We start from the raw sequence: 27751 nt of genomic DNA on the forward strand, positions 1-27751 counted from the left end.
TTTGTATATAAGTACATGCAATTATGTGTTTCTGTCATTCCTTTGATTGCAAGACGTCTTCAAGTATACAGTTAGAGTCCATCCATCATAAAAACATGTTCATTCTGCGTTTTATTTCTACATCCCGTTTCAAACTGAAAATACACGGATTAAATCAATGTCCTACATGCCCGGGCAAAATTGCAACATGTGATGATCACACTGTATGAATTAGTATTTAATTTGATAATCAGATGGGAGCACGCAACGCACTTGTATGTTTTCGAAAATTTGTCTCGGAAGCTAATGTACCCATGTAATCAGGGAAAATATTTGCATTTCATTGAGATAAACATGGTTTTTGATTTTATAAATCCATATGCTTTTCAAATGAATTCATGGTTGTTGGTTTTTTTCTTTGCATGCATTTTCGTACAAGTTCATATGCTCCTCATGTGATTCTTGCATGATATATGTGTAAATACAATTTCTGTTCATAAGATTTGCATAGGTTGATTTTTGCCAGTCATTGAAACCTAGCGTTACGGCGCCTCGTCTCATATTTAGGAGGCAATCTTCAGTTGTCAATCCCGGTGCTGTAGAAATTGATCATTCACCAAGCACCAGATATTAGAAGTGGAAGCCACAGGTCTTTAGGATCTGCTCCGGGTATCCATGTACCAGTTTACGTCAAAACACAAGAGCCACGAATACCCAAATATGGCCCTGTAATTTTGAGTGAAATAACGTTTGTTCGTTCTAAATTCCCATCATGATATGGAATAGCTTAGACCTTCTTCTTTATATACCCAATGCGTTTGTTCCGCGAAAATTCATGTGTATAGAAATTATAACATGCAGAACCCATAACATTTGTGTTATTTTTGCCAAAAAGGACAATTCTCAACAATATGCACCAACAATTAAACTAACCCCCGGGCCTCGATCCCGAAAATATTAATCAATTGTAAACTATTATATAACATACCACATAGAAGTAAAAGATTATTGATTGAAGTGGTCATTATGCATCTACATGTTATATTGAAACATACAGTAATAGGCTAATAGATCTCATCCGTAAGTCGACTGTTGGATTCATCGTGTTTTCGTGTACATCCTATGAGCAGGAGTTTAAGAAACACCCCCACCCTGCATGAAGACTCTCGTTCTGTGCAATCAACGATCAGTACAGTGAATATATTAAGATTGGATTAATCTGCTGTATGTCATACTTAATTAAAAAAGCTTAGTATAGAGGTACTGAATTAATATTACTTAAAAACCGTTGAATAATTGTATATAAATAAAGAGAGGAAGGGAGGCAAACAGAGAGAGGAGATGTACGAGTATACCATGTGTGTGTGTTTGGAAGGAAAATAACATAGACAATTTTATATATGTACAGTATTAGAGTAAAATTGCACTGAATAGTGTTTTGTTTCGCTTACCAAAGGAACTTGGACGTAAAAGTACACGAAACGTTGAAAAATTGTGACGTTACGTTGCAAAATTGTGACGTCAATAAAAATTTGGCCAAAAACAATGGGTACTTTGAAAGTCAATAACTAAAAAAAAAAATGAAAAAATATCGGAAAAAGAATAGCATATTTGGAAAATCGATATCCTTGGCTTTTGTCCCAGAAAATAATATCAAGTTTTGACCAAGAGCATATTTTTGGCTATTCGTGGCTCTGGTTCTTTTATCATTAAGAACATACTCGAGGTATTTGGGGGTTTCTAGATATAACTATACAGAGTAATGCACCAGTTGTGCTTGAATTGCACTGTTGTATTCAATACGAAAGGAAATATTTTCCACTTTTACCTTCTATCTGAGCAGGTTTGTATTTTTGTCACAGATATTTATATTTTTCATAACTTTGAGAGTACTGACTGCAATCTTACATTAAACCAACTCTCACTAATGAATAACTGAGAATGTATGTAAGTTGTATTACCTACTTGTAATTCCCTCTTGATTAACGTCAATGTGCACTGTAGATGTGTGTATTGGGTAGTAGTATTCTCGTTAAGATATTTTGCATTGAAGTATCTATAGACACGTTTAACAAAATGTAAAATCCATTACCATCCACGATGTATAATGTTTCAATCGCTTTGCAAGGACAATTCAATACATTTTTTAAAGTTTCAAAATTTGTATACTATGCTGAACAAATTTTTCATTACGAAATGTTTACTGATACATGTAGATCAATGAAAAAATAATCAACAGTGACAGCAATATCTTTTTTCTTTAAAGGCATGTAATACATGTACATATACCTTCTTTCCTTGAATTTACACTTTAAAGTATTTGCTCAATATTCATGGTTCTGGGGTCACAAGAGCATTATTGATTCTACCCGTTTAGAGATTTGAGAGAGAGAGAGAGAGAGAGAGAGAGAGAGAGAGAGAGAGAGAGAGAGAGAGAGAGACTTTAATTAAAACTTAAAACAACTACATCAAAATTTGGAACTTGATTAAAAATAAGAATGAATATTGTTCTTGTGACCCGAGAACCATGAACATTGTACAAATAGGTAGAAGGTACTTTACCGGTCCCCAGAAGTTTACGCAATGTGAATATCACGCGACCCACATCCTGGTTGCTATGCAAAAGTAAAAAAAAAATCGACGCCATTTTTTCCCGGTGATTTGTAATAAAACAAGTTCAGATAATGATATCAAATAGCTTACCTATAATTGAAAAGCAATCAGATTGTTATTTAGGGTGTTAGTTACACCTGTTAAAGGTAGAGTTTTCTTGATTTTTGGAGGTTTGGAGGCTGTATTTGAAAGTTGTATTTCTGTGTCCGTTACAAAGTCTGATTTTGCTGATTCTGGAATCTGGATTTCCTTTAAAATCTGTCAGGAAGTGATAAATGGATTGATAGATTCTTTTAGAACTGTTTGTCTGACACATTATTATGCAAAGTAACTGTCATACAGCACTTTCTGTGTTACGTGTGTTGGTAATTATTTTTAAGTGCCCTCTAAGTTGATTCGATCGTGTTTGTGTGAGTGCCCGATTCGGATCCACGAAATTCACGCTGTGGTTCAAAGTGATTAAATTCTCCTTCACTAAGGGAACTATATGTTATCCAGCAATAACTTATGATAGCTGTGCCCTGTCTTGTGTGCTTCTTTAGTATTGTCACCAGAGTATCTGCAGTTCTGTCTGTCACGCTGTCAAAAAAAAAAAAAACATTTGTTTTTAGAATCCCACTAAATTCCTCCAAACACCCACACCCCGTCCACACGTTTTCCTTTGTGATATTTCCTTTTCCCAATTTTTTATTCATAAATTTCAACAATTTATCCAGGTCCCTCGATGATGCTACTGCCGTATTTTTCCAAATATACTTCACACACTTCTCATCCAAAATTATACTAATCTGTTATGGCTCTAAGAAAAATTTCGAGTTCATGAATCACAAAATATTGAGCATATTTATAATCCCGAAAAGATGTGATAGAATTTTTTTCCAATGTTAAATTGAGATTTTCAAATCAAGATGACTTTCTAATCGATACTATCCTGTTGTATTTTTGGTGCTACATCTCCAAACGTGGTTATCCCTGCTGTTAGACGACGAGTCCCTTCGTAGTCTAAATACTCCAAAACCACACGATTCGCAAATACAGTCACGAAGAATCAGAATAAGACCTACTTGTATCAGTCAATTAATTATGCTCTCCAAATAATCGCATGCTTTTCACAAGATCTTTAAGTTTTACTCGCATATAGTTTTACATTGAACACATGTTGAACTGTCAAAGTCGTAAATATTCGTTTTGCGCAGAATGAGCGCTTGCGAAATTAACAACGGATGCCATTTTGAAGAATCGTGTACATTGGTATATATTGTTTATTGGTCATATTCAAATTTCAGTTAAAACCTATAGTTTAAAACGTTTTTAACATGGAAAAATGTCGAGAAATTCAAGTTTTGGGTAAAAAACCTGAATATTTTTTTTTTCAAATTTGGCAATCGCTGATGCTATTGTATATTATAAAAAAGACGCATTTTTTGGGGGGAAGCAACATTTCTAGAAATATTTCTATCGTGTTACCGGTCGTCTTTCGTCATATTTATTTGACATAGCAACGTTATACAATACTATATAAGTACTGATATCACAGTCAGTATTATACAATTTAAAAGTTACGTCAAAATTGATATTGCGCAAAAACATTTTTAAAAGGATAGAGTCTAATAATAAGATAAACAATACTCACCCACCTTCGTGGACACATCCTCAAATATAAATATGCATACAATTAAACATCTGGTAAGCTATGTAGCAAAATTTTAGAAATGTATGTTTACAAAGCCGTTAACCTTTGGCCTAAAGTAATACCAACAAGAATATTGCAGTAAGTAGCTAAGCGCAAGTACATCACTGTATATATTTAAATTATTAAAATCGGTTAGTATAACACGTTCCTTGCTTGTACAAGACATGGATACATCAAGACAAAATGTCAATTCTGTGAGAATCTGTATATAAATGAATAGCAACAGAGTCATCAGTTTCTCGTCTAATAAATGCAATTCCAAACATGCCTTTGTTTTAAAGTTACCCTTTTCCCCCACATGACACTCCATCAACTACATTACTGGATTTACAATTAATATAATTTTTGACATGATATTTGCTACCTTTGCAGTCCTCAAATTGATTACAGTGTAGTTCTAATGGTATATTGACATAATTCACACTTTTCAGCACTGCATGGCTGGCATAAATTTTCTTTTTAAAAACAAACATAGATCATTGTGTTTCTTGTGTACCAGACTGTCTTTTATTTTATTTTTTTCATCTATTTTAAAAGCCACTATGTGCATATATCTAAAAATCCTTTTCAAGTGGTCAGAATATTCAAGAATTGTTGACGGTTTTCAAAATCTTATGAATATTGGGAAGTCCTTTTGAATAGTTTACCACAAAGGGAACAGGGTTACCCTGCTTCGCTTTTTTGTAGGTTAGAAGATTTGATCGGTCGAGTTTTTCTACTTTCATAATTTGTTTTTCTACATCACTGTCTAAATAACCGCGATTTCTTTTCTTTTTTTATTTCTTTTCATTGAATTTGATATTTTTCTTCTGTGGAACAAATTCTACGCGCACGGATCCAAAGTGTAAAGGGAACATATAGAAAGGGGATATAATGTTAAAGGACATAACGCATGGTTCTACATATTTTTTCTTCAGATTTACAGCAAAATTAATACCCTAAACTACTTTAACTGTGCTTTTAATGACACATTTTGCGTAGTTTTTGAGTTCGAAATCGATGAAATTCAAATCTTGTGATATGCATTGCTTTTTTATTTTACGCGCCATTATGTGTGACCTCATACATGCATGCACCCTTGAGTCTGAAAACATATGTTAGACATTTCATAAACAGACTACATTTAATCGACAAAAAAAAATCAACACGTTAACGGATTGTAATTTGCATTGCATTAAGGTATTTCTTTTTCTTTCTTTCTTTTTGTTGTTTAAGGGTGTACTAGTTGTCGGTAGAAAGAATGTAGACTCAGTTTATTTTTCAATTCTTGAAGGAAGGTGTGAGTAAAAAGACGTGGGCATTTTTTTGTTGAAGCAAATATTTTAACTTAAGAAATAAACACCCAGTTACCTTTGTTCATGTACTTTTTCAAAAACCGCTTAGACAGATACCCAAATAAACTGCGAGAAAATAGATATATCTAAGTTTAGCACTGATATTGAAATTTAATATACATTCGGATCGATTGACCCTCACCTTGTTACAACAGATATGTAGCTTGTGCTCCCAGTTTCTACCAACTGATAAATTTACAAAAAGAAACTTAAAGACACAAAATAATTGAACTTTTAATTATAAATAACAGAATGTTCTATTTCCTAGCTTTAGATCAGATTACAAAACTATGCCTCATTTTATCTTTGTAAAATTGGGTTCATTAATATAACACTGTGCTCCCACTTCCTAACGACGTGTAGATCACGATTTAAAAATGATCATAAGATTGTTTTATTAGAATAAAGTAATATGACTTCTTTTTTTTTAAATATGATTATCTTTATTTATCTGTGATTGGTTTTTTTTTTGGTGTCCCTTTTTTTAGTTTTTTGTCGAAATGCACTCGTGAAGTAGGTAGGCCTAGTTGTCAATGATGTAACGTATTGTAATTTTACAATCCAAATAATAATAATAATAGCAACGTTTATTTTAGTAAACATATCCAATTACAAGTGTATATAAAGAAATGACATTACCAAATAGTGTGTAGACAGTGAGTCATATAAACATCCATCTACTCGTAATATTGCCGATTTCATACTATGTTCCTCTGCTATATTTGGGCAGTTGCATTGTTATTTGTGTGCACTGGTGGCTAAACATCTTTTTATTACTTTTCAAAAATATCTTACACTACATTCACAATCAGTTGATAGAAGAAGGGCACATGTGACGCCAATGTACCACCTGACAACCAACATAATCAAAGAAACTTTTTGAAATCGTGGCTTAGATTTCAATCCGTATTGTGGGTTATCATCGCAATATTTCGTTGAATAAACTATTAGAACTGATTATTATAAGCATAAGAAAGGCACAATGCATATAATTTTGAATACTTTGGAAACATGCGATAAATGTTATCTGAATTTTGCCTAGAAAAGAGATCATTATATTTGATATTTGCGCAGTTATTAGTCATTAATTATACTATGTGAAATGATGCGAATTTTATAATTGTGTGGTTTAATGAATATCCTGTGAATTTTGAAAAACTGATGTATATCAGTGTCCAATATGTACAGTGCATATCAGTATCTAGCATGTACATTGGATATCAGTGTCCAGTATGTAAAGTGTATATAAGTGTCCAGTATGTACAGTGTATATCACTGAGTGACCAGCATATTATACAGTTCATATCAGTGAGTGACCAGTATATTATACAGTTCATATCAGTGAGTGGCCAGCATATTATACAGTTCATATCAGTGAGTGACCAGTATATTATACAGTTCATATCAGTGAGTGGCCAGCATATTATACAGTTCATATCAGTGAGTGACCAGTATATTATACAGTTCATATCAGTGAGTGACCAGTATATTATACAGTTCATATCGGTGAGTGACCAGTATATTATACAGTTCATATCAGTGAGTGACCATATATTATACAGTTCATATCAGTGAGTGGCCAGCATATTATACAGTTATTATCAGTGAGTGGCCAGCATATTATACAGTTCATATCAGTGAGTGACCATATATTATACAGTGCATAGTATATACAGTGTGTTTCAGCGTCAAGTATGTACAGTGTATATCTGTATTCTGTATATACAGTGTATACCATTGTCCAGCATGTATAGTATTCATAAGTGAATATCCAGTATTTATAGGTTATAGACTTTGTATGGGAAAATATGACGACCGAGTTTTTTGGCGCGTAGACGGACCGAGCTTGCGAGGTCCGTTCGCGATAAAAAACGAGGTCGTCATATTTCCCGTACAAAGTCTATAACCTTTTTATTATATACTTTCAATTTCATTTAGAAACTAACAATAATTTTATTTTTAACAATAATTTTATCGGTTTAACTGAGTAAAAGATGAAAAACACGAAAAATTTGAAAATTAACGGCGTAGAAATTTGATTGTGACGTAATGTTGGCGGCCGGAATATTTCCGGGCATATATCGTGTGATGTATGCCTGCAAACTTTTAAAGAAAAAAGAAGATATGAAATTGAAAGTATATAATAAGATGCATATATTTCATGCAAACTTTGTTCCGATTCGCGTCAGGATCCTATATTCAATTACGAAAAAGGACGAGTGTGGTGCGATTGAGTTCTGCATAATTGTTTATTGTTCTTTTAGCGTTTCCGATCATGATTGTAATTGTGATTGTAGCTTGTTTAACGTCCTTCGCGAAAATGTTTCACTCATATGGAGACGTCCCCAGTTCCAGTGAAGGCTAATGTTCGGCGCTTACGCTCATTGAGCAGCCAGGGTTCAGTAACGTGTCACACTTACTGTGACAAAGGCGATCCGTTTTTTAAGGTAATCTCCGAGGTCCCGATATATTCACTCCTGCTATCGAGTGTTTAGCGATGGAACTATCGCTACATATTTTAAACACTTAAGTCTGTCGCGGTCGGGATTCGAACCTCGATCTTCCGCATGCGAGTCGACCGCTCTACCCCTAGACCTCCACCGCGGTTTTCTCGATCATGAAGGAAAACGGTGCATTATTATTTTCATATACAACACCGGAAAATAGTTTGTATTTAGTCCTTATATGACTGAAATTATGCTACTTCACATGGTATCTAATGAATGCACCCAGTGTAATATTATGTTATATTCTCTGTATATATGAAAATTATGAAACAGCGAATTTGCAACCACGAAAGGAGAAGATAACGAACGGTGATCAATGTCATAACTCTAATAAGGGATACACAATAGAGAGTTGGGCAAAGAAGGGCTCCTGGATATACCAGAGGTAGGATCAGGTGCTTAGGAGAAGTAAGTATTCACTGTTGACCGGTCACATTCACTGTGAGCCCTATATCCTGATCAGGTAAACGAAGTTATCCGCAGTCAAAATCAGTGTGCCAAGAACGACCTAACAATCGGCATAAAACACGTCACACAGCATTTGACCCATTGATAGGTTGTATTGGAAAAATATATTGTTATAACGACTTTAAACAATACTTTTGGAACCCCTGCACCATTAACTTGTTTGTCAGTAGCCGTCCTTGATTTAAAAACTGACCATAAGCAGAACAAGTTCTTGCGTATCGAATCAGTTGAGAGATGTAAACACCACATGCAGGTGATAATGGAATATTGCTACATGGACATGGGAAATTGACGATGAAGAGGCTGAAATCATCTAGTTTGTCATGAAGTTGAGTTGTTAGCTTGCCGTTAATATCTACTTTCAATAGAATACCCAAATGTGAAGCAGAAGTGCATGGATCTGTGGTGTCTTTCATTTAGAGTTCACTGGAATAGATCGAATCGAAATATGAATGAAAATTGCTATTATTAATAGATACTATGTCGTCGACATATCTAAATGTCGAATTAAAGGTCACAGTAAGAGTTTTTGAAAACATTCTACTTCATAGGAATATAGCAAAAACAAGTCAGCTAACAAAGAAGCACAATTCGTGACATTGGGATTTCAACAGACTGTTGGAGAACTTGACCACCACAGACCACGAATAGATTGTCAATGCGGAACTCTCTTTTATAAGAATAATAAAAAAACAACAACATTAAAACACTTTTCGAAATATTTCACCCGTTTTACCAGCCTTCATCAGTCGTGTTTATTAAAATGCATATCAACTAACAACGAACAACGCATTATGACGTCACAATGTACATATATCTGAAAGGCAACGTAATGTATCAAAATTGAGCCAAAAACATCCGAAAAATTGCGAGAGTTACTATAATAACCTATTTAAACCATACATGTAAGTGGACTCTAATTGGTATAGAGTAAATTCTTGCATATAAATAAACAGATATATCTTTTTTTAAAATTAAAATAGACAGTAAACATACGCATACATGCGAAAATGTTCATTAAGATAGTTTATAGACAGTAATGTTCCCTTTTGTTTATACCAACTGGTACATATATATTAAGCTTTTTCTTCCATATATTTTCTCTATATTTCCGGTAAATATAATTCTTGTATATACAGTATAGTATGTACAGTGTATATCAGTGCCCCGTGTGTACAGTGTATATCAATGTTCAGTATGTACAGCGTATATCAGTGTCCAGTATGTACAGTGTTTATCAGTGTCCAGTATGTACAGTGTTTATCAGTGTCCAGTATGTACAGTGTATATCAGTGTCCAGTATGTACAGTGTATATCAGTGTCCAGTATGTACAGTGTTTATCAGTATCCAGTATGTACAGTGTTTATCAGTGTCCAGTATGTACAGTGTATAACAGTGTCCAGTATATACAGTGTATATCAGTGTCTAGGATGAACAGTATATATCAATGTCCAGTATGCACAGTTTATAACAGTGTCCAGTATGCACAGTGTATAGTAGTATCCAGTACCTACAGTGTATATCAGCGTCCGGTATGTACAGTGCATATTAGTGTCCAGTATGTATAGTGTATATCAGTGTCCAGTATGTACAGTGTATAACAGTGTCCAGTATGTACAGTGTATATCAGTATCCAGTGTGTACAGTGTATGCCAGTGTCCAGTATGTACAGTGTATATCAGTATCCAGTGTGTACAGTGTATGCCAGTGTCCAGTATGTGCATTGTATATAAGTATCCAGTATCTACAGTGTATAAAAGTGTCACGTATGTACAGTGAATACCATTGTCCAGGATGTACAGTGTACATCAGTGTCTAGTATCAACATTGTATATCACTGTTCAGTATGTACAGTATGAGCAGTGTATATCAGTGTCCAGTATGTACAGTGTATATCAGTGTACAGTGTGTACAGTGTATACCAGTGTCTAGTGTGTACAGTGTATATCAGTGTCTAGTATGTACAATGTATATCAGTTCGGAGTATGTACCTTGTATATCAGTGTCCAGCATGTACAGTGTATATCAGTGTCCAGTATGTACAGTGTGTATCAATGTCCAGTATGTACAGTGTATATCAGTGTTTAGTATCTACAGTATATATTAGTGTCCAGTATGTACAGTGTATATCAGTATCCAGTGTGTACAGTGTATATCGGTGTCCAGTATGTGCATTGTATATAAGTCTCCAGTATATATAGTGTATGACAGTGTCCAGGATGTACAGTGTGTCTAGTATGTACATTGTATATCAGTGTCCAGTATGTACATTGTATATCACTGTTCAGTATGTACAGTGTATACAGTGTATGTCAGTGTCCTGTATGTACAGTGTATATCAGTATCCAGTATGAGCAGTGTATATCAGTGTCCAGTACGTACAGTTTATATCAGTGTGTATTGTGTACAGTGTATACCAGTATCTAGTGTGTACAGTGTATAGCAGTGTCCAGTATGTATAGTGTATTTCAGTGTCCAGTATGTACAGTGCATATCAGTGTCTAGTATGTACAGTGTAAATCAGTTTGGAGTATGTACATTGTATATCAGAGTCCAGCATGTACAGTGTATATCAGTGTCTAGTATGTACAGTGTATATCAGTTTGGAGTATGTACATTGTATATCAGTGTCCAGTATGTACAGTGTATATCAGTGTCCAGTATGTACAGTGTATATCAGTGTCCAGTATGTACAGTGTATATCAGTGTCCAGTATGTACAGAGTATATCAGTGTCCATTATGTACAGTGTGTATCAGTGTTCACTATGTGCAATGTATATCAGTGTCCAGTATGTACAGTGTGTATCAGTGTCCAGTATGTACAGTGTATATCAGTGGGTGTCAAGTATGTACAGTGTATATCAATGTCAAGTATGTACAGTGTATATCAGTTTGTATATAGTATATGAGGACGTAAATATCATTTTATCAGTGTATATTAGAGTCCAGTATATACATTGTGTATCAGTGCCGAGTATGAGCAGTCTATATGAGTGTCCAGTGTGTACAGTGTATATCATTGTCCAGTGTGTACAGTGTATAGCAGTGACCAGTATCTACAGTATATACATGTTTATTTTCCTTTCATCGACAGCAACGAAACATGCCGCACGTATCCCCGACCAGCGAACGAATGTGCCGTAAGGGTAGACACGAACGCTCGTCAATTTTAGACCTTACCCGATCACGAATGCTCATCATCCAAGCCCACTGCCCCAAACCTCAACTTTGCTTTCGTTTTGCAAAAAGGGTGTGTGCTCATGTGTGCGTGTTCGTTGGTACGTGTCTGTGTGCATTTGAGTGACGGTGTGAGTGTGTAGCGCGTGTATGTGTGCATGCATGTGCGTATACGTGCATGAGTGTATATATGTGCGTGCGTATGTGTGGGCATTCATGTGTAATAAAATTTGTTTTGCATTACATACGCAGGTACGTGTTCACATCTGTGACACAAGTCAAGTACGATAGAAAGCCAACAAACAAACAAAATGTCAATTTCTGGATGGAATTAGATGTAGATTTATTTTGCAAACACACGAGTCGTAACATTTTAACAACACGTTACTCTTACATTGAAATTGTATTATCTTATGGCACGCCGTTTTTACATTTACTCCCCTTCAAAGATATCTCAAAATCTTATAGGCCATCTTATAAAAGATATGAAATATATTGATATGTTTTCACACGTTATTAGCGTTCCTGATTCAAGATATATCATTAACTCTTATAATATATTTTCTAACTTTTATAAGGTATCTTATAAAAGAGATTTTATAATACATCTCATATATTTCATAAGATATTTTGTAAAACATACAAGATAGCTGATATGTTTTGTAAGAAATTTCTTAAACTTTACAAGATACCGTATTTGTTTTATAAGATATTTCTTAAACTTTAGAAGATATCTTCTATTTCTATAAGATATATATATTGGTACCGTATAAATTTTACATTATGACCCCTGGGTCGAGGCCTCTGCTGGTGGACTGTTAGTCCCCGAGGGTCTCTACAGCCCAGTAGCTAAGTACTTCGTTACTAGCTTTAAAATTCGGATGTATATTTAATTGCTATTATAAAATTTAGAAATTCATTCCAAAACTAGTTCTAATTGTAACTGGGACTGTTACATATGTTCCCAAAACCTCCCCCAAATAAAAAGTGATATCCTTGTGAATCTATATCAAAAAATCATTTTATTTTAGCCTTTAATTACACGTAGTACGTTCAATATGGTCATTTCAGTACCAGGAAATGAAAGAAAGTGTTGCACGTCCACACACGATTCCGAATTTTTTGTGATGTCGTTCAACAGGCATTTGTATCATATACCCACAGTATGAATTTCATAACGTTTCCATCAAATATAAGGAAGTTATACCGATTTGAAAATCGTCCAATCAGAATTCAGCACACGTGCATGCACGTGCTTAGCAGTAATTCAAACCCCAGCAATTTGTAAGGAGCACCAAGACACATCTAAATCCCTAATATCAAGATAATTTGATGAAAAACAAAAACGTTATCGTCCTTTAAAAATTGAACATTTGAAAAACGATGCACGTGCATGCCCATGCGTGTGTGCGTTGGCATTTTTTGTTACACTCATATATAAATATACACATAATGTCTACATATGCTGTCATCTCATTCGCTTCATCAATAAGATAGTTACAAACGTTTTAGTATTATCCAATCAAAATGAAGTGCACGTGCATGCGCGTGCAAATTGGTAATTTTGACCCTGCAAATCAGATAAGGGTCTCAATATCTACCTATGATATAAATATCAAGCCATTTCAATGAACAACAAAAAAGTTAGACTGATTCCAAAGTTAGTGTACAAAATTTGTAATGCACGTTCACGCGCATGCGTGCGCATGCAGACAAAATAACTATTATTTTTCATATCTACAAAATGATATACTACCATCCTAATTAGGTTTCATATCGATCCTTTTAATATTCTGATTTTCCATTCTTGTACCAAAATTGCCGTACACGTGCGCGCGCGTGCATGCACGTGCAGACAAAATGACTATCACTATGCACATCTGCAAACGCTATACTATCATTCTGGAAAGTTTCATATCGATGCCTTTTGCAGTTTCTCATAACACTCCCGGACAAAAAAGTACCAGAGAAAAAGAATAATAACTTTATGCGATCTCGTTGCGAGCACCGTGTGGGTCTTCCGTCCAATTTTAGATGTGATGAGATAAGAATTTGACTGAGATTTTCGTTCATAAATAATGATACAAATACATTGTCTAGACGTACAATTTAGCTTTCGCAGTGTTTACAAATATTGATCATTTAAGTGTTATAAATTAAAGACACTCTGCCCCTCTCGGCCACTTAATAAAGGGGTCAGCCTTTTTTTGAGAAAAAAGTTAATAATGTTATTTACTGCGATACAAATTCGACAGATCAGGCGAGTCATGTCGCCCGGAGGCCTAAATTGAACAAATTTTGTTCTACACGTCCTATGGAAATTTTCTTGGGAAAAAGTTATTGATTGCAACATTTATCAGACTGTTAAGGCGAGTCATAAGGCCCGTGGGCCTTTTTCTTGATATCGTTTGAAAGATCTTGCAAAACTGAACAACTTTTGTTCTACATGTCTTATCAAAGGATTTTCGACCAGAAAGGTTAGTAATTGTGACACTAATCAAACTGTTCAGGTGAGTCATGATGCCCGTTCGCCTTTTCATGATGTTGTTCGAAAGATCTTACAAAACTGAACAACTTTTGTTCTAGATGTCTTATTAAAAGTTTCTTGAAAAAAATGTTATAAATTGCAACAATAACCCAACTGTTCAGGTGAGCCATGAGACCCGCAGGCTTATTTCTTAACATCGTTAGTTAACGCTTGCGAAACTGAACAACTTTTGTTCTACATGTCTTGTCAAAAGTTAATGTTATTAATTGTGATACAAATTCGACTGTTCAGGCGAGCCATGACGCCCGGAGGCCTATTTTTTGATATCATTAGATGGATCTTGCAAAACTGAACACTTTTTATTCTACATGTTTTCAAAAGTTTCGTGATAAAAAAGTTAATCATTGTAACAGAAATGCAATGGTTCAGATAAGCCATTAGGCCCAAGGGCCTATTTCTTGATATGACACGAAAGATCGCAATAAACGGTACAGCTTTTGTTATATATGTTTAAACAAAATATTTACGAGTAAAATGTTCTGATTTAAAACGTGGAAAAAAATTGCACTTTTTTAAACTCTATTTTCGACCCCTATTGAGCTTCCATACTAGGCAATTCCGGAAATTTTGAAAACCCAGGTGCACGACTACAACATGTCTAACATCACTGAAAATTTCAGCACTCTAGCTTATGTTGTTTTTTAGTTTTTGTCCGGACAAAATGGTCATCTGAAAATCGATAAAAGGGGGATAACTTCCAACCAGAAGTGATTTTTCAAAAATTCAAATGGCGGTACAAACGCCAAATGGCAACGCATCGACTCTGAAAATTTGAAGCAAATCGATCCAGCCATCTCCGAAAAATCTTCTGCACAAAATCGGTAAGGAGAAAAAAAAGAATAATATTAATAAGAAAAGTGAAAAATCAGCAATAGAATAATAGAAGGGTCTTCCGCTGAAGACGGAAGACCCTAATAAGAAAAGTGAAAAATCAACAATAGAATAATAGAAGTGTCTTCCGCTGAAGAAGAAACAGAAAAACAATATGTTCCCAAATTTTGTTTGGGGAACATAATAATAAGAAACAGAGTAAAAACAATATGTTCCAAAACTTTGTTTGGGGAACAAATTTGAGGAATATCTCCGTCACGTATAGCTCTAATCCTTAGACGAATTTTACTCCACTTTTTTGGCAAACTGTTTTTCCCTAAAATAAAGCTTTAAAACTTTTCGGTTCAACATCACTAAAGAAACATTATTTGTCGAAATGCGCATCTGGTGCATCAAAATTGGTACCATATAAGTTTTACATTATGACCCCTGGGTCGAGGCCTCTGCCGGTGGACTGTTAGTCCCCGAGGGTCTCTACAGTCCAGTAGCTAAGTACTTCGTTACTAGCTTCAAAATACGAATGTATATTTAATTGCTGTTATAAAATTTAGAAATTCATTCCAAAATTAAGGATTATCTCCCTCACGCATAGCTCTAATCCTAAGACGAATTTGACTCCACTTTTTTGGCACACTGTTTTTTCTTAAAATAAAGCTCTAAAACTTCATTGTTATTTCGGATTTCAAACATTTTGGTTGAGCATAACTGAAAAGACATTATTTGTGGAAATGCGCATCTGGTGCATCAAAATTGGTACCGTATAAGTTTTACATCATCAATATATTTTTATAAGATATCTTATAAACTATATAAAGTATCATGTTGTTGTGTAGTAATTGCACTTGAGTGACACATGTGACATAGATTGTTCCAGAATTCGATGTTTATCACGTACTGGAGATATGACAGTGTCTTTCAAGAATGAACCAGAAAATGTATTCTGAATACATGTATGAGTACACTGTGAATTTAGCCGATGATAAGCCCTGGTTAGACAAGCAATATAGGCATTTTGGATTATGCTATAACTGGGACTAGGATTTAGGAATTTCGTTGGAAATTAACAACCCAGTTGTGATTTGTTTTATATACAAATTCAACTCGGCACGGACATTGTTTATTGTTCACCAATTGTATGTTAGTTCCTTTATTACTATTATAATTTTCTTTCAATAATTGGAAATAAATGTTATTACTTGTTTGACTGCCTTTGTTAGTAAATTCTGCTGCTTGGCAATCCTATCCCATAACAATAGGAATTTATTTTCATAACATATATAAGATATTTTATAAAACATATTTCATAACCCGTATGTTTTATAAGATATCTCATAAAGTTGATGAGATATCTTAAAAATTCATTTATGAAATATCTTCTTATGAAACATGAGTTATCTTATATGTTTTAAAAGATATCTTACAAAAATAAATTTATATCTTCTATATTGAATAATATATCTCATAAACTTTATAAAATATACAATATATCTTACAAAGTTGAAGGAATATGTTATATAGTTTAATTAAATATGTCATATATTTTATGAGATATATTAGCAACTGTAAATTATATGAGACATCTTATAAAATGTACTAGATATCTTATTCAGAATAGAATATATCTCATAGATTATATGAGATACCTTTATAAAGGTGTAAACATAAAGATGGCGTGACATACATAATGATAAGTAAGAGTGTGCAAACACGCGTACAATTACACAATAACACACGAAGTGAAATACAAAGCAAGTACTACCATTTGTTATGGTTTGATAAGAAAATGAAATCTTTGAATTCGGCATGAACAACACTGCGTGCATGATTTCAATTTTAGTTATTAGTTATAATTAAAATTATAAAAGGAAGGAATTTAAGCTAACTACTGTACTAGCGATAAACATGAAAGTAAAATGTACATGTATAAACTAGCTACAAAACTGGTACTTTTACAAAGTACGCATCAAATTAAACAGGTGGAGTAAGCAAATTTATAAATTTAAAATCTCATAGGCATGAAGAACTTTTCATGCATGAAATTGGCTCTCTAAAAACATAGTCGTTATTTCTTTATTTTTTCAAAGTATTTAGCACAAACACAGTTATCTTTCTTTCTGTTATTGATTTTGGCGTGGGAAAGAGAGAGACAGAAAGAGAGAGAGAGATAGAGAGAGAGAGAGAGAGAGAGAGAGAGAGAGAGAGAGAGAGAGAGAGAGAGAGACTGTGAGTGTGCGTGTGAGAAGGATTACATGGGATGATTGTAGAAGCAGCGTGGGGATAACTCTGACTTTTTGAAGAGTAGGCGTCTATGGAGGAATACTACAGTTTTTTGGATATATCCATGACATGTTGCACTATATCGTCTTGTAGGCCTACCCTTTTACGTCACATTTATGAAATGCAGGATTAGCCCCATTTTCTGAACACTTGAAACATGTCAAATATTTGAGGAGCTGTTTCGAATTGGAATAAGATGTTTTACGATTTTATTATCCATTATCATCTGGTTGTTAATCGAAGGCTACTAGAAAGCGCCACATTTCCCTCAGCTATTGACCGCCAATTCAAAAGACACGTTCGGTTTCATTAAACTGGAAGAAATTGAATAAAAAATTGGAGAAGAAGAGGAGGAGGAGGAATAGAAGGGAGAAAGATAAGAACAGATGAATATATGCTGGATGTTGTGAGTGACGGCTTGGGTGGCGACCATTCGTGCTAGGGTATGGCCTAAATTGGCGACCAATCGTGTCCACCTCACACCACGTTCAATCGCCCGGCGACGATACGTGTGGCACGAATGGTTACCGGCGATTTAATGTGCAGCACGAATGGTTGTCACCGACCAAACATGCCGAAACGACCAAACGTGCCGTAACAGGTCATTAAAGTGTTAAAATGTTTTACATTAATTGACAAGCCTAAAACCCAACAAAATGTAGTCTGCGTTGTAAATACGTTTGTAGATTAGTGTAGTTGTGGTGCTAGATGTATTTATATGTCGTTTTTGTTATCATTATATGTTAATAATGGCCACATTATGTATGTTTCGTACGTCCTGAAGAAGGGACGGGTCGTTTGACTATCAATCTGGTTTTGATATACATATATATATATATATATATATATATATATATATATATATATCTCAAATTGGAATAGAGTCTCAGTAATCGGATACTAATATTGAAAAAATATGAAAAGAAAACACAGAAATCCTCCGTAAAGCTTTAGCGCTTTCAGTACATCTTCCGAAGCTTTACAAAAATGTATACATAGCAGTATCATAGTAACAGTGATTATGACGTCAAAGTAAGCGGAACGTTAAATGTCTATATTGTGACGTCATGAATAATGTACAACAATAATCTGTAAAAAGTACGGGAAAATCACAGGCAATAAATAAAAGACTATTACGTTTTGGCTTTAGAATACCAATGACATGTTTCTCTTTTTCCCGTCTCTGAATAGCACTGGCACATCTGAGTTTATAAAATGGGAAAATGTTAAATCGTTTTTTACCACACGTTTCCAGGTGTGCACTTAACTGGATTTGTCTGTATTCAGGTGTACTGATGTACTGCTTATGCACACGTACACGGGCACGGAGAGTGTTGCCAGTTTCACCAATGTAATATTCCTTGCATCCAGGACATGTGATGGCGTATATGACATCCTTTGTATCGCTTGTCATGTTAGCATTAACTTTAAATTCTCGTCCGTTAAAATTATAACTGGTCCCTTCTGTAATGTAGTCACATGTACCGCATCGAGGGTCCGTCCACTTTGACACTGTATAAGAAACAAATAAACAAATAACAAATAAAGAACAGAACTACCTGACAAACTTTGAATTCCGAGAAAGTTAATTCTATGGTTTACCTAAAGTTCACAAGTCTGAAATTATTAAGGATGCCATAACAAATCAAAATAGTGTATGTATTACTTGTTTGGATCCAGCTGACTTATCCTTCAGACCCATAGTAGGAGGACCAAACTGTTCAACGCAGAGACTGAGTCATTTATTGGATATACTTTTAAAATCATATTGCCAAAAAGTACCCAGTTTTGTAAGAGTCGATCTGGATTTTATAAATCATTTACCTACTCAGGTCACCTCCAACACTAAACTTGTCACTCTGGATGTTATTAATTGATATACTAATATTCCTACAGAATTAGGATTGGAAGCGGTAAAATTCTGGATGGAAAAATATCCCGATGTACTTAATGACAAATTCCAACGGGATTTTATTTTAGAAGCACTAAAATTAGTTCCAGACAACAACTCGAATGCTTTTTCCGACCATCATTACCTCCAAACTAAGGGAACTGCAATGGGGACAAAAGTCGCGCCTACCTATGCAACATTAACCCTAGGTTATCTAGAACATAAGTTACATGATCAACTATGTAATTTGCAAATAATATACAGTCTAAATGGAAGAGATATTTAGATGATTGTTTTATCTTGTGGGATGATGATGTCGATAAGTTATCGGAGTTTTACGATCTACTAAACCAAATGAACTCGGATATCAAATTCACGATGGAAACAGATGATACGTAAATGCCATTTCTTGACGTTCTTATATTAAAAGAAAATACCAACTTAAATACGGATATTTATTATAAGCCCACAGTTACACACCAATACATGCATTTCGGATCGTGCCATCCCCACCATAGTAAAACAGCTATACCATATAATCTCGAAAGAATGATCTGTACCATTGTCAGCAATATCGATACGAGGGATATCCGCTTGGAGGAATTAAAATTGTATTTATTAAGCCAAAAATACCCAGAACAACTTGTAGACGATGGAATAATGAAGTCTAAGGAGTGCGATATGATACAGCTACTTTCAAACACACGATGTGCTAATGACGGAGAAATAAGACCATTTGTACACACTTATAATCCGAGAAATCAAAATATTAATTCAATTGTTTATGAATTAAACAAGCTACTTAGGGAGGTTGAACAAACAAAAGGCATATACAGGAACTGTCGTTTTATTAGCAGTAAACACCAGCCTAAAGATCTTAAGAGAATACTTTTGTACAGTGTCAAAGTGTACGGACCCTCGATGCGGTACATGTGACTACATTACAGAAGGGACCAGTTATAATTTTAACGGACGATAATTTAAAGTTAATGCTAACATGTCATGCGGTACAAAGGATGTCATATACGCCATCACATGTCCTGGATGCAAGGAATATTACATTGGTGAAACTGGCAACACTCTCCGTGCCCGTGTACGTGTACATAAGCAGCACATCAGTACACCTGAATACAGATAAATTCAGTTAAGTGCACACCTGGAAACGTGTGGTAAAAAACGATTTAACATTTTCCCATTTTATAAACTCAGATGTGCCAGTGCTATTCAGATACGGGAAAAAGAAAAACATTTCATTGGTATTCTAAAGCCAAAACTTAATAGTCTTTTATAATTGCCTATGATTTTCCCGTACTTTTTCCAGATCATTGTTGTACATTGTTCATGACGTCACAATATAGACATTTAACGTTCCGCTTACTTTGACGTCATAATCACTGTTACTATGATACTGCTAGGTATACATTTTTGTAAAGCTTCGGAAGATGTACTGAAAGCGCTAAAGCTTTAGAGAGGATTTTTGTTTTCTTTTCATATTTTTTTAAATATATATATATATGTATATATATATATATATATATATATATATATATATATATATCTCAAATTGGAATAGAGTCTCAGTAATCGGATACTAATATTGAAAAAATATGAAAAGAAAACACAGAAATCCTCCGTAAAGCTTTAGCGCTTTCAGTACATCTTCCGAAGCTTTACAAAAATGTATACATAGCAGTATCATAGTAACAGTGATTATGACGTCAAAGTAAGCGGAACGTTAAATGTCTATATTGTGACGTCATGAATAATGTACAACAATAATCTGTAAAAAGTACGGGAAAATCACAGGCAATAAATAAAAGACTATTACGTTTTGGCTTTAGAATACCAATGACATGTTTCTCTTTTTCCCGTCTCTGAATAGCACTGGCACATCTGAGTTTATAAAATGGGAAAATGTTAAATCGTTTTTTACCACACGTTTCCAGGTGTGCACTTAACTGGATTTGTCTGTATTCAGGTGTACTGATGTACTGCTTATGCACACGTACACGGGCACGGAGAGTGTTGCCAGTTTCACCAATGTAATATTCCTTGCATCCAGGACATGTGATGGCGTATATGACATCCTTTGTATCGCTTGTCATGTTAGCATCAACTTTAAATTCTCGTCCGTTAAAATTATAACTGGTCCCTTCTGTAATGTAGTCACATGTACCGTATCGAGGGTCCGTCCACTTTGACACTGTATAAGAAACAAATAAACAAATAACAAATAAAGAACAGAACTACCTGACAAACTTTGAATTCCGAGAAAGTTAATTCTATGGTTTACCTAAAGTTCACAAGTCTGAAATTATTAAGGATGCCATAACAAATCAAAATAGTGTATGTATTACTTGTTTGGATCCAGCTGACTTATCCTTCAGACCCATAGTAGGAGGACCAAACTGTTCAACGCAGAGACTGAGTCATTTATTGGATATACTTTTAAAATCATATTGCCAAAAAGTACCCAGTTTTGTAAGAGTCGATCTGGATTTTATAAATCATTTACCTACTCAGGTCACCTCCAACACTAAACTTGTCACTCTGGATGTTATTAATTGATATACTAATATTCCTACAGAATTAGGATTGGAAGCGGTAAAATTCTGGATGGAAAAATATCCCGATGTACTTAATGACAAATTCCAACGGGATTTTATTTTAGAAGCACTAAAATTAGTTCCAGACAACAACTCGAATGCTTTTTCCGACCATCATTACCTCCAAACTAAGGGAACTGCAATGGGGACAAAAGTCGCGCCTACCTATGCAACATTAACCCTAGGTTATCTAGAACATAAGTTACATGATCAACTATGTAATTTGCAAATAATATACAGTCTAAATGGAAGAGATATTTAGATGATTGTTTTATCTTGTGGGATGATGATGTCGATAAGTTATCGGAGTTTTACGATCTACTAAACCAAATGAACTCGGATATCAAATTCACGATGGAAACAGATGATACGTAAATGCCATTTCTTGACGTTCTTATATTAAAAGAAAATACCAACTTAAATACGGATATTTATTATAAGCCCACAGTTACACACCAATACATGCATTTCGGATCGTGCCATCCCCACCATAGTAAAACAGCTATACCATATAATCTCGAAAGAATGATCTGTACCATTGTCAGCAATATCGATACGAGGGATATCCGCTTGGAGGAATTAAAATTGTATTTATTAAGCCAAAAATACCCAGAACAACTTGTAGACGATGGAATAATGAAGTCTAAGGAGTGCGATATGATACAGCTACTTTCAAACACACGATGTGCTAATGACGGAGAAATAAGACCATTTGTACACACTTATAATCCGAGAAATCAAAATATTAATTCAATTGTTTATGAATTAAACAAGCTACTTAGGGAGGTTGAACAAACAAAAGGCATATACAGGAACTGTCGTTTTATTAGCAGTAAACACCAGCCTAAAGATCTTAAGAGAATACTTTTGTACAGTGTCAAAGTGTACGGACCCTCGATGCGGTACATGTGACTACATTACAGAAGGGACCAGTTATAATTTTAACGGACGATAATTTAAAGTTAATGCTAACATGTCATGCGGTACAAAGGATGTCATATACGCCATCACATGTCCTGGATGCAAGGAATATTACATTGGTGAAACTGGCAACACTCTCCGTGCCCGTGTACGTGTACATAAGCAGCACATCAGTACACCTGAATACAGATAAATTCAGTTAAGTGCACACCTGGAAACGTGTGGTAAAAAACGATTTAACATTTTCCCATTTTATAAACTCAGATGTGCCAGTGCTATTCAGATACGGGAAAAAGAAAAACATTTCATTGGTATTCTAAAGCCAAAACTTAATAGTCTTTTATAATTGCCTATGATTTTCCCGTACTTTTTCCAGATCATTGTTGTACATTGTTCATGACGTCACAATATAGACATTTAACGTTCCGCTTACTTTGACGTCATAATCACTGTTACTATGATACTGCTAGGTATACATTTTTGTAAAGCTTCGGAAGATGTACTGAAAGCGCTAAAGCTTTAGAGAGGATTTTTGTTTTCTTTTCATATTTTTTTTAAATATATATATATATGTATATATATATATATATATATATATATATATATATATATATATATATTAAAAATGATTCCACTACTGGTTTAAAACCATTATCTGTATGAATATCATCAACCTAACTGATGGATATTTGGACATTATTTGAATATAAATCTATTTGAAATTAACATGCTGATAGACAATTTATATAGCGAGTCTAAGTTGAATTGATTCCCAATAACAATATCATTACTTTTGTAACAGAGTGGATGACGGGGGCTGACTAGAGTAGCATCCCACTCCAAGGCATCTGAAATGTTTAATCTGATATTTTACCAACTGAGATACATGGTGACCGACGATTGACAGTTTGACTGCCGCATTCATTCCCCATCTATTGTCAGATTGTCCCCGTTATTTTCTCTAACGATATATCCATACTAGGAATGGAATGCATACCATCTGAATCACGAAACAGGTGTCATACAAACTGAGCTACATGTGTATCTGAGGGACATATTATCAAGAGTACAACATGAGTGAAAAATTTAGGCGCATTTTTCGATCGACATCTTACAATCGAAAAATAAGTGTCACCAGTCGTCAAATCCTGTCACCATAAGAATTTTCACCACGGGTGGATACGACAATACTTAAGAAATTAAGCTTGCAAAACCCTCTTAAACGCCTTTGTACTATCTAAGATTGATTATGGAAACTTTCTATATTTTGGTGCTAAGAAAAACATTGAACGGGCTGCAACGGGTGCAAAATACTGTTGCTCGTTTTAGTCATGAGGTCACCGAAATGGGATCACATATTTCCGATTCTGGAGGACTTCATTAGCTGTCCATCTATTACCGACCTGAATTCAAAATTTTAACATTCCATGGATCTGCGCCGTCATACATGTGCATCACAAGTCTTTTAAATGAATACAAGCCAAGTCGGCCATTACAATCAGAATAGAAGTCGAGACTTAAGGTACGAAAGATCAGAATAAAAACATCAACTCAGCTGGGCTGCATCGCATCCCTAGAATGACCTTCCAGATGACATCAAGAAGTCAACATCTCTTGAAATTTTCAGAAAACATCTTAAAACATATTTTTATAAATTAGCTTTTCAGATTCTAACATGTATAAGCTGTAAAAGTTTTTAATCACCAAACACCGAAGAGGCTAAAATGCTTTTAGTTATCGATTTTAATTATCATGTTTATTTTGCTAATTTTACAGATATATGAAATCTTATACCATGCTGTCATTTAATATTTCATTTAGTTGTGTTTTATCGGTGTATTCCTGTTCTTACCATTATGAAGCGCATGAGGTTACTTTGTTTCATAAAAGGTGTCATATGAATTTCATTATAATTATCATATTATTATTATTATCGAACATTTGGATTCTGAGGGGATCTGGACGTCAAACCTGCAATCGTGTGTTTCTACGTATTCTATATTGAATGGACACTCAAAAACGCAAACAAAGTAATGGCAGATGTAGGATATAATGATTATCGCATTGCTTACAGATTTCCAGTCTTTGTTACAGTTTTTTTTTCTGTCCTGAACACCTTCACGGGTACAAAAGGTATAACGGGGTGAACTTGTTTCTACTTTTGCAAACAGGAAGATCTGCGACACTGAATTTACATACTACAGTATCCGTCAGTTTATTAATTCTGATGATTGGTAATAACGATGAAAATAGTAAAACAAAAAGTCTACACTGTAAATAAACGATCAATGTCTTCAAGTCTCTAACATTCTGGCGCTTCATCCATGGAGCTCCACCATGCAGGACTTCGCCTTAGAACCATTGTGCCCTCATGGCGTGATCTCAAGACCCCAGCGTAATCGGTTTAAAATGGCGACCCTTAATTAAAATTTCGGATCCAGGACTTCATACTTGATCCACCTCTCTTATCTCTACAACTTGACTTATGAATAAATATTATAATTGGGAATTTATATGAAAACTGTGTTTTCATCTTCTTCTTTTTTTCATTTAGAACGAGGACCTTTACTACTGAGGATGGAACGATTCCCACAACAACATTGATGACCGTCTTCAATACAACTACAAATATAACGAGTACACTTAACACGCCTGTAGAACAAGGAACTGCCGACGTAGTGACGATCATTGGAAGTGTCGTGGCAGTCATATTATTTGTAATTTGCATTTTATCAGCAGTCAAATACTGGATACGATGGAGAGAAAAGAAGAAATACTCACGCGTATTTCGTATGTTGAATTAAGAATACTTGCTAAAGGAAATGCATGCATATAATTTGAATAAAGTTACGTTTGTTTTATATTATTGTAATCCTTTAAGAATTTAATTTTTTACCTTTTTCTTCGTAGGTGAGGATCCAGAGCTGGTTGAATTGAGTAAGGTTATTTCAAATTAATTTATAGGAAATACTAGTATGATAGAAGCACTTTTGGGTCCCATATTTTTTGTCAATATTTTTTTTTTCATTTAGAACACATAGAGCGCAGGTTTATACACATTATTTTCATTAAATATGGTAAATCGATTCTGCGATCAGTGTTTCCTAGAAAACGAAAATTGTAAAAATAGCTATTATATGTTAAAATACAGTAAATGACAGAAAATGCATGTTAAGGATATGCGGGACGATGATCATGATCACGTGATGGTTGCCAATGTATTAGAAATTTAGAACCGGACGCAGCGTAGTTAAAGCTTCCCGAGAAAAAACACAATGCTGTACATACACACTATATGTTGTCATAATTAAAAAAGTACGTCACGACGTTGTATTGCGGGAGAAGGTCATCATATTTTGTCGTAATTTGCTACCGCTGTCAAGTTTCATATGTAAATCTGTTGGTTGAATTCTTGTCAAATGATAATTTTTATTTTATTTCATAGTGTTTACAAGTCTCCTTTTCATATACGTTGCATATATTACATGTATATATATATATATATATATATATATATATATATATATATATATAGTAGGCACCACAGTAATTTTGATAGTTTCGCCTATAAGTCACCGAAATTGCTCAGGGTACATGCACATGCAATTTCATCCCTAGGCAATTGCAAAAAGAAAGTCAATCGTCTGTAAACAATGACTCAGTGCAAGTGTAAGATGATGATCGTTTGTTGATATTTACTATAGTAGTGTGAAACTAGAACTGGACACTATAATGTTTCTTGTTTCACACAGGGAAAACAACACATGTGATTGCTTGCACTACAAATTTCTTAATGATACTTAAACAATACACAGGCTCTGGGTTAACAGCACTGAAGAATAATTGAAATACATGACCTTAACTATTATAAACAATGTCCATTTAATCGGAGTATGGGCGGAGTTAATGTTTTTCTTGTCAGAGTCAATTATCCAGACTGATGAATTGAAATACACTTAGAAGTTAAAACATTACATCCCTCCTTTTCTTTATGAATTTAACAAATTAAAAACTGAAATCATATTTAAAAATTAACTGTGTTGTTATTAAAAGTGTAAAATAAACAAATAGACAATATCTATTTACAACTAAATTACAAGCTAGAGGATTATTATGCCTTAAAGCACAACTTGTATATTTTCACTAATCACATACATAGTCTTTCAGATGTTTCGGCGCTTTTCTTGACCTTCGTAACTCGTATGGCGGTTTCGGATCGAGTTTGGTTTGAATATCATCGCTCTTATCTTCTGCATTATCAATTGTACGATCGTTTATTGCTTCAGTATTTACTTCCTTGAAGTGACTTGCATTTCTTGTAATTTCACGGTCTTCATTTCGTGCTGTAATCAATGTCCCCTTTTTGTTTATGATTTCCATTGGATTTGGATTGTAGGATGTTGACATTTTGTTCGTTTTATTTTGTTTTACGAGTACATAATATCCTATCTCGAGATTGTTTTCCTTGGCTCTGAATTTGCTCTCAGCATATTGCTTCATTTGCATCTTAGCTTTTTCATAATTTTTACCAATGTCAGTTTTCGTTTCAATGTATTCTCCTTTTCTTTCGGTAAGGATTTCAACATCTAACTTTGTTTTCAACGTGCGTCCAAATAGAATATCGAATGGTGACAGTTTCGTCGTGCAGTGTGGTGTAGCTCGATAATTCCTTAAAAACGTGTATATTTCTTGTTTCCAATTTTTACTTTCCACGTTTGAAGCTCTAATGGTTTTCTCTATGGTTCTCATGAATCTTTCAGACTCTGCATTCGCCTTAGGCCATAGCGGTGTGATTTTCCTGTGTTTGAAACCCAGATATTCAGCAAATTGTTTAAATTCTGATCCATTAAATGGCGGTCCGTTATCTGATTTCAAAGTACATGGAATTCCAAATTCAGCAAATG

The 27751-nt window shown here is 34.5% G+C and overlaps 2 protein-coding genes across 2 annotated transcripts in view; both read left to right on the top strand.

Annotated features, from left to right (window-relative positions):
- The window catches only part of LOC125673012 (uncharacterized), a 1263960-nt gene that overhangs the window by 475441 nt on the left and 760768 nt on the right, over nucleotides 1-27751 (top strand). The window lies entirely within an intron of this gene.
- The window catches only part of LOC125674562 (uncharacterized), a 142618-nt gene that overhangs the window by 14807 nt on the left and 100060 nt on the right, over nucleotides 1-27751 (top strand). The window contains exons 5-6 of the mRNA XM_056161037.1: nucleotides 25402-25637; nucleotides 25758-25784. Of these exons, the coding sequence (XP_056017012.1) occupies nucleotides 25402-25637; nucleotides 25758-25784 (263 nt within the window). The remainder of the gene's footprint in view (nucleotides 1-25401; nucleotides 25638-25757; nucleotides 25785-27751) is intronic.

This window comes from Ostrea edulis, chromosome 3 (genome assembly GCF_947568905.1).
Source record: "Ostrea edulis chromosome 3, xbOstEdul1.1, whole genome shotgun sequence".
NCBI lineage: Eukaryota > Metazoa > Mollusca > Bivalvia > Ostreida > Ostreidae > Ostrea > Ostrea edulis.